The sequence below is a fragment of the Mytilus trossulus genome, unplaced genomic scaffold, assembly GCF_036588685.1.
Source record: "Mytilus trossulus isolate FHL-02 unplaced genomic scaffold, PNRI_Mtr1.1.1.hap1 h1tg000050l__unscaffolded, whole genome shotgun sequence".
Classification (NCBI taxonomy): domain Eukaryota; kingdom Metazoa; phylum Mollusca; class Bivalvia; order Mytilida; family Mytilidae; genus Mytilus; species Mytilus trossulus.
The window spans coordinates 3,325,442-3,340,672 of NW_026963292.1; the positions used below are offsets into that span (position 1 = coordinate 3,325,442).

Genomic DNA, 15,231 nt, shown 5'->3' on the forward strand with positions numbered 1-15,231 from the left:
CCACAATCATCATTTGGATATCTAGTTTAAAAAATGTGTGGCGTGACCTGGACAACCAACCAAGATGGCCGCCATGGTTAAAAATAGTACAAAGGGGTAAAATTCAGTTATTGGCTTATAACTCAAAAACCATAGCATTTAAAGCAAATCTGACATGAAGTAAAATTATTTATGAGGTCAAAATCTATCTGTTCTGAAATTTTCAGATGAATCGGACAACCTGTTGTTGGGAGCTGCCCCTGAACTGTTAATTTTAAGGAAATTTTGCTGTTTTTGGTTACTATCTTGAATATTATTATAGATAGGGATAAACTGTAAAAAACAATACATGTTGGCAATGTAAGATCTACAGATAGGTCAACATGACCAAAATTGTCAGTTGACCACTTAAGGAGTTATTGCCCTCTATAGTCATGTTTTCACCATTTTTTCGTAAATCTTAGTAATCTTTTACAAAAATCTTCTCCTCTGAAACTGCTTGGCCAAGTAAATTATAGATCGAGATAATTGTTAGCAGCTAGAATGTTCAATAAATTAAGATGTACAAACACTTCACCATCACCAAAACACAATTTTGTCATGAATCCGTCTGCGTCCTTTGTTTAATATTCACATAGACCAAGGTGAGCGACACAGGCTCATTAGAGCCTCTAGTTTAATGATATGATATTGATCACTGATGGCCTGTACAGTACAATTGCCATTGAGTGTAGTACTCATATAATTTACTTTTATTACAAATTAAGTATTCATCCTGGTTTTGTTATGGTGCTCATGTTGTTAAGTCTTAAGTTTTCTATGTTTTATTTTGTGTACCATTAGTCTTTCATAATTATTTGTCTTTTGTCATGCCATTGTTAGTTGTATTTTTTTTTAAATAACCCTTTGAGGTTTTCGGCTGTTTTTTCTTTATCAAGGGTAGACTAAATGTGACAATTTAATCTATTTCTGTATGTAGTGTTAAAATAAATCAAGTCCATATCTGGACCGTAAAAATTATGGAAAATCTATAATTTGGCATTAAAATTAGAAGAATCACATCATAGGGAACATGTGTACTAAGTTTTAAGTTGACTGGCCTTCAACTTCATCAGAAACTACCTTGACCAAAAACTTTAACCTGAAGCAGGACAAATGGATGGACGAATGAACCAACTGATGGACACAGACCAGAAAACATAATGTCCATAAATGGGCCTTTAAAATGGTAAAATTAGTCATTTAGGGGCAATAAAATCTATGAGGGGTGACCAGACAGTTTCAACAAATATAGACAATTGGTAGAGCTCAGCATTCTGAAAATTTTTGAACTTGTCATGTTTTCTCTTTTTTAACGTTTTTCTTAAATAATAGACAAAACTTGCATTTTAATCCTATGTTCTATTTTTTAACCATGTTGGCTATCTTGGTTGGCAAAAGGGTTTTTTGACCCATTTATTAAAACTAGATACCCAAATGATGATTGTGGCCAAATTTGGTTAAATTTGTCCCAGTAGTTTCAGAGAAATGATTTTGGTAAAAGTTAACAGATGACAATGGTGGATGATGATGCTTGTGCATTAAAATTGTTTTCCTTTTTTTTAATTGTGGCCCTTATCTACATTTGACATTGTTTTCTTAATTTGATAAAAAAAAACACATAAAAGATAAATAAATTCAGTTTTTAATTGCAATACTTACAACTTATTTATTCAAGGACCAATTCAGACCCCAAGTTTAAAGTCACTATAAACATTATAATACAAAGCAAATAAGTTGTGTACATCAATGCAAACGTTGTGTTAGAGTTACATTATTCCATTATTATCAGTATATCCAGTGTAATATACCAACTATGGCATAGTAAAAAATATTGCAATAAAACAAAATAACATCCTTATACTCGAACTCTTTCCTGTACAATTTCTATTGGTTTTTCTTTAATTTATCATTTGGTAACTATTATAGTCTAGTTCAAAATCAGACATTTCAACTATTTCTGTTGAATATAACACATGACATCACATACAGTCCCTTTGGGACATATAATACTGACTGGTGTTAAACAAATTTCTGTCCATTAGGAGACATATATCCTTTGATCTATGATTATCATGAGTCATCAGCTGAACTCTGTTTCTGACCAGTTACTTTCCACATCACTACCATCAAAATCTCCCTGAAAAATAAAGTGATGAAAACAATGAGGTCTCATATCTCTCAGAAGAAGTTGCCCTTAAAGTCATAAGAAACAAGTGACCAGTGAAAAATAATGTTCTTCCAATTCTTGAACCAATGCATACAAAAATCATGAACTTAGTCTTCTGCGCACAAATTAATCATTTTTTTCATGTAAATTTTGTAAAATCATCAATTTTTTTTTTAGTCAGTCAGTGTTGTTGGGAAAATATGGCAGGTAATCAAAGTTCATGTTTTGAAGCTGAAGTTAAAGGATTGTCACCTGTTTGTCGACAATCGACAAAAAGTCAACAAAAAAGCATGGAAATTGAGCACGTGTTTAACATGTAAATTCAGATAACAGTTTATTTTAAGGACATCCATGCGTATTGCGATCACCGGATTTTTACGAGATGGGTCACACTGAGGTCAGTTTGCATACAGAAAAAATGTCGGGGAATTGCTTCCTGGAAGGAAGCAATAAAAATAAAGTAAAGTTCTTCTGAATATGAATAAAGTAAAGAATTTTCTTCAGAAAAATGTATATGTACATAAGTATTGTAATGAAAACTATCCATTGAGTTATAAAAAACGTATGCATTATTTTTTTACTTTGAGGTTTCTTATGACTTTAAATTAAGTGTGTTTGAGGACATTTTTGATAAAAAAAAAATATAGCTATTCAACTGTTTCTGATACATCTTTGGCTTTCAATTTTTTGTCTTTGAGCATTCCTGGTGAAGGTAAATCCATGAAAGCACTTCTGACGAATGATATTTATAACATTTGTCTATCTACAAACATGTGTTCCTTAAATTACATGTTATCTGTCTACAAACATCAATAAACTCATCATCTTTATCAGGCTTAAAGTTTGTGTACGCCAGATACACATTTTATCTACAAAAGACTCATCAGTGACACTCAAATTACAAAATTCTGTCTGTAGGTGTGAAGGGCACACATTTTTTTTACCCCCAACTCTCTAAACCAACATCACTATGTTTACTACTTACATCATTGTCACTGCCTTCCATATCCTCTAAATCATAGGTACTCTCTAAACCGACATCAATCACTATGTTTACTACTTACATCATTGTCACTGCCTTCCATAAATCCTCTAAATCATAGGTACTCTCTAAACCAACATCACTATGTTTACTACTTACATCATTGTCACTGCCTTCCATATCCTCTAAATCATAGGTACTCTCTAAACCAACATCACTATGTTTACTACTTACATCATTGTCACTGCCTTCCATATCCTCTAAATCATAGGTACTCTCTAAACCAACATCACTATGTTTACTACTTACATCATTGTCACTGCCTTCCATATCCTCTAAATCATAGGTACTCTCTAAACCAACATTTACTACTTACATCATTGTCACTGCCTTCCATATCCTCTAAATCATAGGTACTCTCTAAACCAACATCATTATGTTTACTACTTACATCATTGTCACAGTCTTCCATATCCTCTAAATCATAGGTACTCTCTAAACCAACATCATTATGTTTACTACTTACATCATTGTCACTGCCTTCCATATCCTCTAAATCATAGGTACTCGCTAAACCAACATCACTATGTTTACTACTTACATCATTGTCACTGCCTTCCATATCCTCTAAATCATAGGTACTCTCTAAACCAACATCATTATGTTTACTACTTACATCATTGTCACTGCCTTCCATATCCTCTAAATCATAGGTAATCTCTAAACCAACATCACTATGTTTACTACTTACATCATTGTCACTGCCTTCCATATCCTCTAAATCATAGGTACTCTCTAAGCCAACATAACTATGTTTACTACTTACATCATTGTCACTGCCTTCCATATCCTCTAAATCATAGGTACTCTCTAAACCAACATCACTATGTTAACTACTTACATCATTGTCACTGCCGTCCATATCCTCTAAATCATAGGTAATCTCTAAACCAACATCACTATGTATCTTACATCATTGTCACTGCCTTCCATATCCTCTAAATCATAGGTACTCTCTAAGCCAACATCACTATGTTTACTACTTACATCATTGTCACTGCCTTCCATATCCTCTAAATCATAGGTAATCTCTAAACCAACATTTACTACTTACATCATTGTCACTGCCTTCCATATCCTCTAAATCATAGGTACTCTCTAAACCAACATCACTATGTTTACTACTTACATCATTGTCACTGCCTTCCATATCCTCTAAATCAAAGGTACTCTCTAAGCCAACATCACTATGTTTACTACTTACATAATTGTCACTGCCTTCCATATCCTCTAAATCATAGGTACTCTCTAAACCAACATCACTATGTTTACTACTTACATCATTGTCACTGCCTTCCATATCCTCTAAATCATAGGTACTCTCTAAACCAACATCATTATGTTTACTACTTACATCATTGTCACTGCCTTCCATATCCTCTAAATCATAGGTACTCGTTAAACCAACATCACTATGTTTACTACTTACATCATTGTCACTGCCTTCCATATCCTCTAAATCATAGGTAATCTCTAAACCAACATCATTATGTTTACTACTTACATCATTGTCACTGCCTTCCATATCCTCTAAATCATAGGTACTCTCTAAACCAACATCACTATGTTTACTACTTACATCATTGTCACTGCCTTCCATATCCTCTAAATCATAGGTACTCTCTAAACCAACATCACTATGTTTACTACTTACATCATTGTCACTGCCTTCCATATCCTCTAAATCATAGGTACTCTCTAAACCAACATCACTATGTTTACTACTTACATCATTGTCACTGCCTTCCATATCCTCTAAATCATAGGTACTCTCTAAGCCAACATCACTATGTTTACTACTTACATCATTGTCACTGCCTTCCATATCCTCTAAATCATAGGTACTCTCTAAACCAACATCACTATGTTTACTACTTACATCATTGTCACTGCCTTCCATATCCTCTTAATCATAAGTACTCGTTAAACCAACATCATTATGTTTACTACTTACATCATTGTCACTGCCTTCCATATCCTCTAAATCATAGGTACTCTCTAAACCAACATCACTATGTTTACTACTTACATCATTGTCACTGCCTTCCATATCCTCTAAATCATAGGTTCTCTCTAAACCAACATCACTATGTTTACTACTTACATCATTGTCACTGCCTTCCATATCCTCTAAATCATAGGTACTCTCTAAACCAACATCACTATGTTTACTACTTACATCATTGTCACTGCCTTCCATATCCTCTAAATCATAGGTAATCTCTAAACCAACATTTACTACTTACATCATTGTCACTGCCTTCAATATCCTCTAAATCATAGGTACTCTCTAAACCAACATCACTATGTTTACTACTTACATCATTGTCACTGCCTTCCATATCCTCTAAATCATAGGTACTCTCTAAGCCAACATCACTATGTTTACTACTTACATCATTGTCACTGCCTTCCATATCCTCTAAATCATAAGTACTCTCTAAACCAACATCACTATGTTTACTACTTACATCATTGTCACTGCCTTCCATATCCTCTAAATCATAGGTACTCTCTAAACCAACATCACTATGTTTACTACTTACATCATTGTCACTGCCTTCCATATCCTCTAAATCATAGGTACTCTCTAAACCAACATCACTATGTTTACTACTTACATCATTGTCACTGCCTTCCATATCCTCTAAATCATTGGTACTCTCTAAACCAACATCACTATGTTTACTACTTACATCATTGTCACTGCCTTCCATATCCTCTAAATCATAGGTACTCTCTAAACCAACATCACTATGTTTACTACTTACATCATTGTCACTGCCTTCCATATCCTCTAAATCATAGGTACTCTCTAAACCAACAACATTATGTTTACTACTTACATCATTGTCACTGCCTTCCATATCCTCTAAATCATAGGTACTCTCTAAACCAACATCACTATGTTTACTACTTACATCATTGTCACTGCCTTCCATATCCTCTAAATCATAGGTACTCTCTAAACCAACATCACTATGTTTACTACTTACATCATTGTCACTGCCTTCCATATCCTCTAAATCATAGGTACTCTCTAAACCAACATTTACTACTTACATCATTGTCACTGCCTTCCATATCCTCTAAATCATAAGTACTCTCTAAACCAACATCATTATGTTTTTCTACTCTTTCCTTGCCTTCCCTTGCTCTTGTATTTGTAGGGTCAAGGCTGAAAAGAATAACAAATATTGCTGGTTTGAATTTTGCTCTTCTATTTGTAGGGTCAAGGCTATAAAGAATAACAAATATTACTGGTTTAAATTTTGCTCATGTATTTGTACGGTCAAGGCTAAAAAGAATAACAAATATTGATGATTCGAAATTTGTTCCTTTTGGTAATTGTATGTCTTAAGTAGAATGTTTATAGACTTTGCATATTTGTTTTTTAAAAATTCTTTTAATTCATAGACATAAAAGCAAAAATCTTTTAGAACAGTATTCTTTTTTTTTATTCAACAATATATTGTTTGCTGTTAACAATTTTCTTCACTAGTCCAGCATTCTAGTGAAGGGTATCTTTATTTTAACAAGAAATCCAGGATTTCTCTCTGTTTAACAATAATACATAACAATTTATCTAAACTATATTATAAATATTTCATTTTCAACCGTAAATAAATAAATATATATGAAATTCTAATTTATCAATACGTATATCTAGCTTGTTTGGAAAGAAAATAATTCACACTTGCCGTTATCGGTTTTCTATTATTGTATTGATATCTCTTCCTGGTTTGAAAATTACTAGTTTTAGTAGAACAGTATTCTATTACATTTTATATATTCAAATTTGTAATGCCTCATCATGCTCATTCTGCTTATTTTACAGTTCATCTATTAATATCAAGACTAAAACATGATTGGCCTTTTTACAGTCTTTATATGGCTTTGAATTTTAAGGCTGAAAAGTATAAACAAAAAGTGGCAAAAGTGCAATTTTTTTTTAAAAGTTAAAATTGAGAATAACATTGAGCATCTAGGAGAGCCCTGTAAATATTTAAGTGTTATTCATTTGGTTACATTTTTCTATTGACAGATCCAATGATATGCATGATATTTTTGTAATGTTAATAATTTTTCCAATTCATTTAACATGAGCTTTTTTTGAGATTTTTTTTCTCAAATATTACTGTGCATTAATAATGCTTTTCAATGAACATAAAATGCCAATTATGAGCTCAGCTATCATTTCCCCTTCTTTTTATTTATGAAATAAAAAACAAGTGAAACTGCCAGCTACTGCTCACTGATGATACCCCCGCCGCAAGTGGATAATATTAATAGTGTTAAAATATGCAAGTGTTTGGTAAACAGGAAGTTGTCAAGTGATCAATCTGAAAACGCATCACACCGTAAAGCTTACTTAGATAAACCCTGAAACCAAATTTCAGAAATCCTTGTATTGTAGTTCCTGAGAAAAATGCGACGAAAAATAATCATGGGATGGACGGACTGACGGAAGGACAGACAGAGGAAAAACAGTATACCCCCCTTTTTTTAAAGCGGGGGTTTCATAAAAGCAGATACCAAAATAATTGTATATGCGTGTGTGGTGCTTGTTTTATATGAATAGAATAAAAAAACCATTTTTTATAATTAAATGTGTTATCCAGTGTCAGCAATAATAAATATTTTGTATGACTAACCTCAAAGCTATATTATATTCATCCAAAGCTTCAAGTGGTTCACTGATCTGTGCCAGGAAATCACCCAATTGTTGGTGCAGACGACATGTGTTGTGTGTATGCAGCTGTTTTCTTAACCTGGAAAAAAAACAATCAGTAAAGATGAGCAATACAAAATGTTCTAAATTTTTAATTTACTATTATAGTTAAATAACTTTAATATCTAAGATGATTTTAAAAATATCAACTTCTAAGGCAAATTTATTTCTGAAAGTCCTTGCATATGTCTTGCAAAGACTTAGAAGCAAAATTGATAATGTTTGAACAAGTGAAAGATTATAAAACACCATAAGTTTACAAACTGCAAAAATAGATTTAAACAAAAACCAGATGCTCCGCAGGGCGTAGCTTTATACGACCGCAGAGGTTGAACCCTGAACCTTTGGGGCAAGTATGGACATAACATTCAAGCTGGATTCAGCTCTAAATTTGGATTGTGATTAAATAGTTGACACAGCATAGGTTTCTGACACAGAATAAATGTGTTCTAATGAAATTAAAATTTTTGTTTTCTCTTAGAGCAATTCACTATGCTGTTGAATATTATTCCTCTCAAAAAAATGTTTGAAGAAATTTTCTTTTTATTTATGAAATTTCAAATGGGAAAATTGAACCCAATTTTTTTAATCACATCCCCCTTTCCCTTATTCCAAAACTAATCTCAATTAAAATTTCTAATGGAGTTTGCAACAATTACTACTCATTTAAATACATCATAAAATATTAAGATGTAAAAAAACTGCTTGTTATCACTGAATGGTAAAGATTATTTAAATTTATCAGTTGGTAGTAAAAAGTGAATATATACATTGTATATTGTATATATAGCAAAGATTTAAGTTGATTCTGGACAAAGAAAGATAACTCCAAATAAAAAAAAATCTTACAATTAGATGTTTCTTGCTTACTATTCTGGACAAAGAAAGATAACTCTAATTAAAAACAAAATTGCTATTTCACAATATTTTGCAATAAGATATTTCTTGCCATTGCGCAATACTGTGCAATTGAAAAGACTTGCTATTGCACAAAACTTAATATAATAATTTTAGATCCTGATTTGGACCAACTTGAAAACTGGGCCCATAATCAAAAATCTAAGTACATGTTTGGATTCAGCATATCAAAGAACCCCAAGATTTCAATTTTTGTTAAAATCAAACTAAGTTTAATTTTGGACCCTTTGGACTTTAATGTAGACCAATTTGAAAACAAGACCAAAAATGAGGAATTTACATACACAGTTAGAATTGGGATATCAAAGAACCCCATTTATTCAATTTTTGATGAAATCAAACAAAGTTTAATTTTGGACCCCGATTTGGACCAACTTGAAAACTGGGCCGATAATCAAGAATCTAAGTACATTTTTAGATTCAGCATATCAAAGAACCCAACCGATTAATTTTTTGTCAAAATCAAACGAAGTTTAATTTTGGACCCTTTGGACCTTAATGTAGACCAATTTGAAAACGGGACCAAAAGTTAAAAATCTACATACACAGTTAGATTCGGCATATCAAAGAACCCCAATTATTCAATTTTGATGAAATCAAATAAAGTTTAATTTTGGACCCTTTGGGCCCCTTATTCCTAAACTGTTGGGACCAAAACTCCCAAAATCATTACCAACCTTCCTTTTATGGTCATAAACATTATGTTTAAATTTCATTATTTTCTATTTACTTAAACTAAAGTTATTGTGCGAAAACCAAGAATAATGCTTATTTGGGCCCTTTTTTGGCCCCTAATTCCTAAACTGTTGAAACTAAAACTACCAAAATCAATCCCAACCTTTCTTTTGTGGTCATAAACCTTGTGTCAAAATTTCATAGATTTCTATTAACTTAAACTAAAGTTATATAGTCCAGCAGATAGGTGCAATATATGAAGGAATTGTGCACTTCGTGTTAAAAGCACCAAATTTTGCTCAAACATACTTCTATCTATACTCTTCAATTTTAGATATGGAGGCAATCTGGAAAAAAAGTTTACTTCCGGTAAAATCCAAAATGGCGGATGCATGTTTAAATTTCAACTTTTCTTAATTCTCTTTCAAATGTTTTAGTTTAAACTAAAAGAACTGATGTTTATATTCATCTAAATCACATAAGATGGTTTTCATTGTTAATGAAGCAGCAATTTGGTGACGTTTGGTGAACTTCCGGTAGAAATTTCATGTTAAATTCAAGAAAAATGTCGTCTTATAATTTGCAAAAAGTGAGAAGGAGGGTGTTATAGAATTAGTAAAATTGAGAAGGAAATGGTGAATGTGTCAAAGCGACAACCACCCGACCATAGAGCAGACAACAACTGAAGGCAGCCAATGGGTCTTCTATGTAGCGAGAATTCCAGCACCCGTAGGTGTCCTTCAGCTGGTCCCTAAAAATATGCATACTAGTACAGTGATAATGGACGTTATACTAAACTCCGAATTATACAAAAGAAACTTAAATTAAAAATCATACAAGACTAACAAAGGCCAGAGGCTCCTGACTTGGGACAGGCGCAAAATTGCGGCGGGGTTAAACATGTACTTATTTCTTTGGAGACTATTAAAATTCAATTGATATGGTGAACACTATTATTTCAATATTATATTTGAATGAAGATAGACATACACTTCGATAAATCAATAGTCTAAATAACAATTCAAAGATGAGCTCTTAAAGATTTAAACTTATTGAGACATCAGATGATCGAAGACCAGGTAGTTCTTCCTCAAATGTTGAAGAGGTTGACTGGACTTAAGTTCATTTAAATGTTTTGGAGTTTAATGTGACATCCATTTACAGTGAATTAGTACACAATTTTGTATAGGGACCAGCTGGGGACCACATCCCGTTGCAGGAATTTCGTGCTTCATAGAACATCCATTGGTTGCATTCGTCTATTGTGTGCTCTGTGGTTAGTTTGTTGTCTCTTTGATATATTCCACATTTCCATTCTTATTGTCAAATGTATAATTTGTCAAAATATGAAAGACGAATAGCTGAAATGCCCTACACAGTGTATCAATATTGGTGCCAGATATGTTACTTTGGAAGGAAATCTCGTTAAATGCATAGAACTTCCATGTTTGCGGTATCCGACACAATATGATTGCAGAGGTCTTTCACGTTCTACGTACAACAACAATGGCACATGGCACCAGACCAGCCATCTAAACACAGAGCTAAAGAGAGCTAAAATAAGACATGAAAAGGATACAGATGATATGTAAAAAAGGCAATCGGAGCTGGAAACTCACCCGCACCAACTTACCATGAAAAATAGCAATGGAAGAATGTGAATGGTACTTTCGTTGTTCGTATAAACCAGATGAAAACTTCCACGAAGAAACAACAATTAATGTTGATATCCCTGTTCGTCAATGTTTACAAAAGCTTCAGTTCACAACTATATTAGAGAATCTCAGTGCTGGGGACCTCATTGCACAAGAAACGAAATATAATGTCTAATGTATTGCTTATCTTTATCTGCAGGCATCAAAAGCCTCTAGTGAAGATGAGACTCAATAAGGAAGAGACGTACGAATAAGCCATTGAATCGCATTAGCTGACATAATCAGCTACATTGAAGATTGCATATCCGAAGAAGATTGAGCACCAGTATTCAAGTTGTCAGGTTTTTTCTTAGCGAATAAGGAATCTAGATGTTGACATAGAAGATAGAGTTCATGGTTCAAGGCAAAAGAATAGACTTCTTACATTTTACAATTATGGGTTTTTTGCCTGTGAGAGAGATTTCACATGTTTGACTTGGATGGAGATTCGTCTCAATGGCACTCATACAACAGCTTCTTATATCTAATATTTGCTTATTTACCTGATATTTAGGAAATAAAAACAAGTACAAAAGAATTAACTTGCTTTCAAAGATGACAAAGAACCCTCTTTTCAGAAAGCAGGTGATGATGACTTTGACTCAAACTAAATGCAGATTTATTAAGCATTAACAATAATTTGCAGCGACATGTTTATTGTTATATATGGGTTTGACAGTCGTTTTCCAGTGAACTGTGAGGAGAATTCTGTTCCAAGATCTCTTGTACCTCTCGTTAGTATGTTGTTGTATTGACAAGATATAACAACCGACTCTTATTCGCAGTAAACATTAACGTTTGCTTAAATGTTAATATTCAACAGCTACAAACGAATCCTTAACTCTCCAAGATCCTCCATCATGCATCTAAAGAAACCCCTAACATATGCACCTAGAAATAATGGTTCACTGTCTGACAGAACACATGAAATAAACATGATGTTAAGTCAGATGGAGGCACTATTAACAGAAAACCCACTAGCCCTGCGAAGATAGATAGTAGCTTTACAAGAAATGGCAAGACTTGCTAAAGAGTTTGAGAAGAGGGGCGAAATATACCACAGGGACAGTCATATATCGATTTTTTATAAAGAAGACACAACTGATCATAAACAGAAACTAAGAGCTCAAATATCGTTTATCAATGATGTAGCTTCTGTAGTAGAAGAGATAGGAAATCAATTTCTTGAAGACAGCAGTGGACTGCTCGTTTTGTTTACCAATTGAAGATATAGCTCCCTCAGGAGTTGTTAATACTATCGTCGTTCGTTGAATAGAAATAGTTGGACAGTACCAGTAAAATAGTGTATCTAAGAGAAAACTTGACCGAGCTCTTTAAAGAGGAAAATCACATCTATCTACCATAATTCAGTTTGGTTGATTTACTTTAATAAGAAGCCTTTAGACGCTGTTAAACCAGGTTTAATCTACCATTTCTACATTTGAAAATGCCTGTACCAAGTCAGGAATATGACAGTTGTCATCCTTTCGTTTTTGATGTGCTTTGTCATTTGATTTTGCCATGTTATTAGGGACTCTCCGATTTGAATTTCCTCTGATTTCAGTATTTTTGTTATTTTACTTTTTAGAACCATTGAAAATCTGTAACTATTGTAGACTATATAAAGATTGACGGCACAAAGAGAAGTTGTCAAAGGCAAACTTGCTAACCACAAAACTGATAGAGCTCCTCACGTGTAGATAAAAACCGAACAGAGCTCATTCCTTTTCTGTCAAATAAACTGATGGATGAATACATTTTCGGGAAGAGAATCATTGCTACAGTTGGTACCGATGTATAAGTACTTGTTGTGTCCTGATTTCATGCAACAAGTGCAGCTGATATTTATGGGTTGCTTTAGGACTGGAAAACACTCCAGACACCTTTCAATTCATGAGCTTGCTAACTTTTTAGAACAAGAAAAAAACATATGCATTGCCTGTTTTCCATGCATTCACTGGATTCGACAAAGTGGTATCGATCGCTGGTTAAGGTGAAAAAAGAGCATGAGATACATGGATGGTATTGAATGGTGTTACAAGAGCATTCACCGTTATGAGAGACCAGGGTTGCGTCCAATATCGTATCAGCTACGGAGTGCTACGTAGATGTTTGTCTACTGAATGAATGCTAGTCTAGCTGCTATCAATATCCATGTAGCAGCTAGGCTAGCTACATGATCAATAGCCATAAATCTACGTAGCTCTATGTAACTGCTACGATATTGGACGCAACCCAGGTGAGTACTTTGAATGTCGACACCGCTTTTACGCAATTAATCGAACGATTCGTTATGCTGATGTATATTCGAACAATATCAGAGAACGACAATGATGTTCAAGCTTATTTTTGACAACATTGCTTTTTTTTTTATAAAACATTTATTTTGTCGCAAAATTACGTTTTCTTGTGATATTTTCTACAGGAAATGACGAATTTCGGAATAAAATACACCGAGGAGTTCAAAGAAATGATACAATATGTCAAACCATGAATATATAAAAATAATATAGTCTTTACACCAAACTTAGGCACCAGATGTTCGATTATCAGTTATCAAATGCATGTCCGCCATTTTGATGATAAAACCGGAAGTGGATAAAATCAAGCTTGCCTCCATATCTAATTTTGTTTAGAATGGTCCAAACTATGTTTCTACCAAATTTTATGCTTTTAACACAAAGTGCACAATTATTCACCTATCTGCTGGACTAATAGTGCGAAAACCAAGAAAATGCTTATTTGGGTCCCTTTTTGGCCCCTAATTCCTAAACTGTTGGGACCTAAACTCCCAAAATCAATACCAACCTTCCTTTTGTGGTCATAAACATTATGTTTAAATTTCATTATTTTCTATTTACTTTAACTAAAGTTATTGTGCGAAAACCAAGAATAATGCTTATTTGGGCCCTTTTTTGGCCCCTAATTCCTACACTGTTGAAACTAAAACTACCAAAATCAATCCCAACCTTTCTTTTGTGGTCATAAACCTTGTGTCAAAATTTCATAGATTTCTATTAACTTAAACTAAAGTTATAGTGCGAAAACCAAGAAAATGCTTATTTGGGCCCTTTTTGGCCCCTAATTCCTAAAATGTTGGGACCAAAACTCCCAAAATCAATACCAACCTTCCTGTTGTGGTCATAAACCTTGTTATAAAATTTTATAGATTTATATTCACTTTTACTAAAGTTAGAGTGCGAAAACTAAAAGTATTCGGATGACGACGACGACAACGACAACGACGACGACGACGACGACGCCAACGTGATAGCAATATACGACGAAAATTTTTTCAAAATTTGCGGTCGTATAAAAATGAAGAAAGGTACTAAAACATTATCTATAACCTATAATCACTGATAATCCTTTAGATTATGAAATGACTGGTCATACATTATCTATAGTTTTTCAAGTGAGACATGTGTCTCTCAGCTACAATCTCTTATAAGAGCAACATCCCTGAAATGAGATGTATCTGAGAAACATTCTCCATTTTGTTAGTTTTAATGGGTTTATTGCTATTTTCCTAAATAATATCAATGACATAGGTTTATGAATCATGCATCTTGTTCTATTCGACTGATAAAAAACATATCACTCAAGAATCATGATATAACAAGAATGTGTCCATAGTACACAGATGCCCCACTCGCACTATCATTTTCTATGTTCAGTGGACCATGAAATTGGGGTCAAAATTATTATTTGGAATTATAATTAGAAAGATCATATCATAGGGAACATGTGTACTAAGTTTCAAGTTGATGTAACTCTAACTTCATCAAAAACTACCTTGACCAAAAACTTTAACCTGAACTTCGCACTATCATTTTCTATATTCAGTGGACCATGAAATTGGGGTCAAAACTATAATTTGGCATTTAAAATTAGAAAGATCATATCATGGGGAACATGTGTACTAAGTGTCAAGTTGATTGAATTTCAACTTCTTCAAAAACTACCTTGACCAAAAACTTTA

The 15,231-nt window shown here is 33.3% G+C and overlaps 1 protein-coding gene across 1 annotated transcript in view; it reads right to left on the reverse strand.

Moving 5' to 3' along the window:
• Nucleotides 1–1,647: 1,647 nt before the first annotated feature.
• LOC134699391 (anaphase-promoting complex subunit 7-like) overlaps nucleotides 1,648–15,231 on the reverse strand; it is a 30,483-nt gene continuing 16,899 nt past the window's right edge. Inside the window, exons 14-16 of the mRNA XM_063560993.1 lie at nucleotides 7,886–8,002; nucleotides 6,294–6,408; nucleotides 1,648–2,158 (exon numbers count right to left, since the gene is read on the reverse strand). Coding sequence (XP_063417063.1) covers nucleotides 2,102–2,158; nucleotides 6,294–6,408; nucleotides 7,886–8,002 — 289 coding nt within the window. The 3' untranslated portion in view covers nucleotides 1,648–2,101. The remainder of the gene's footprint in view (nucleotides 2,159–6,293; nucleotides 6,409–7,885; nucleotides 8,003–15,231) is intronic.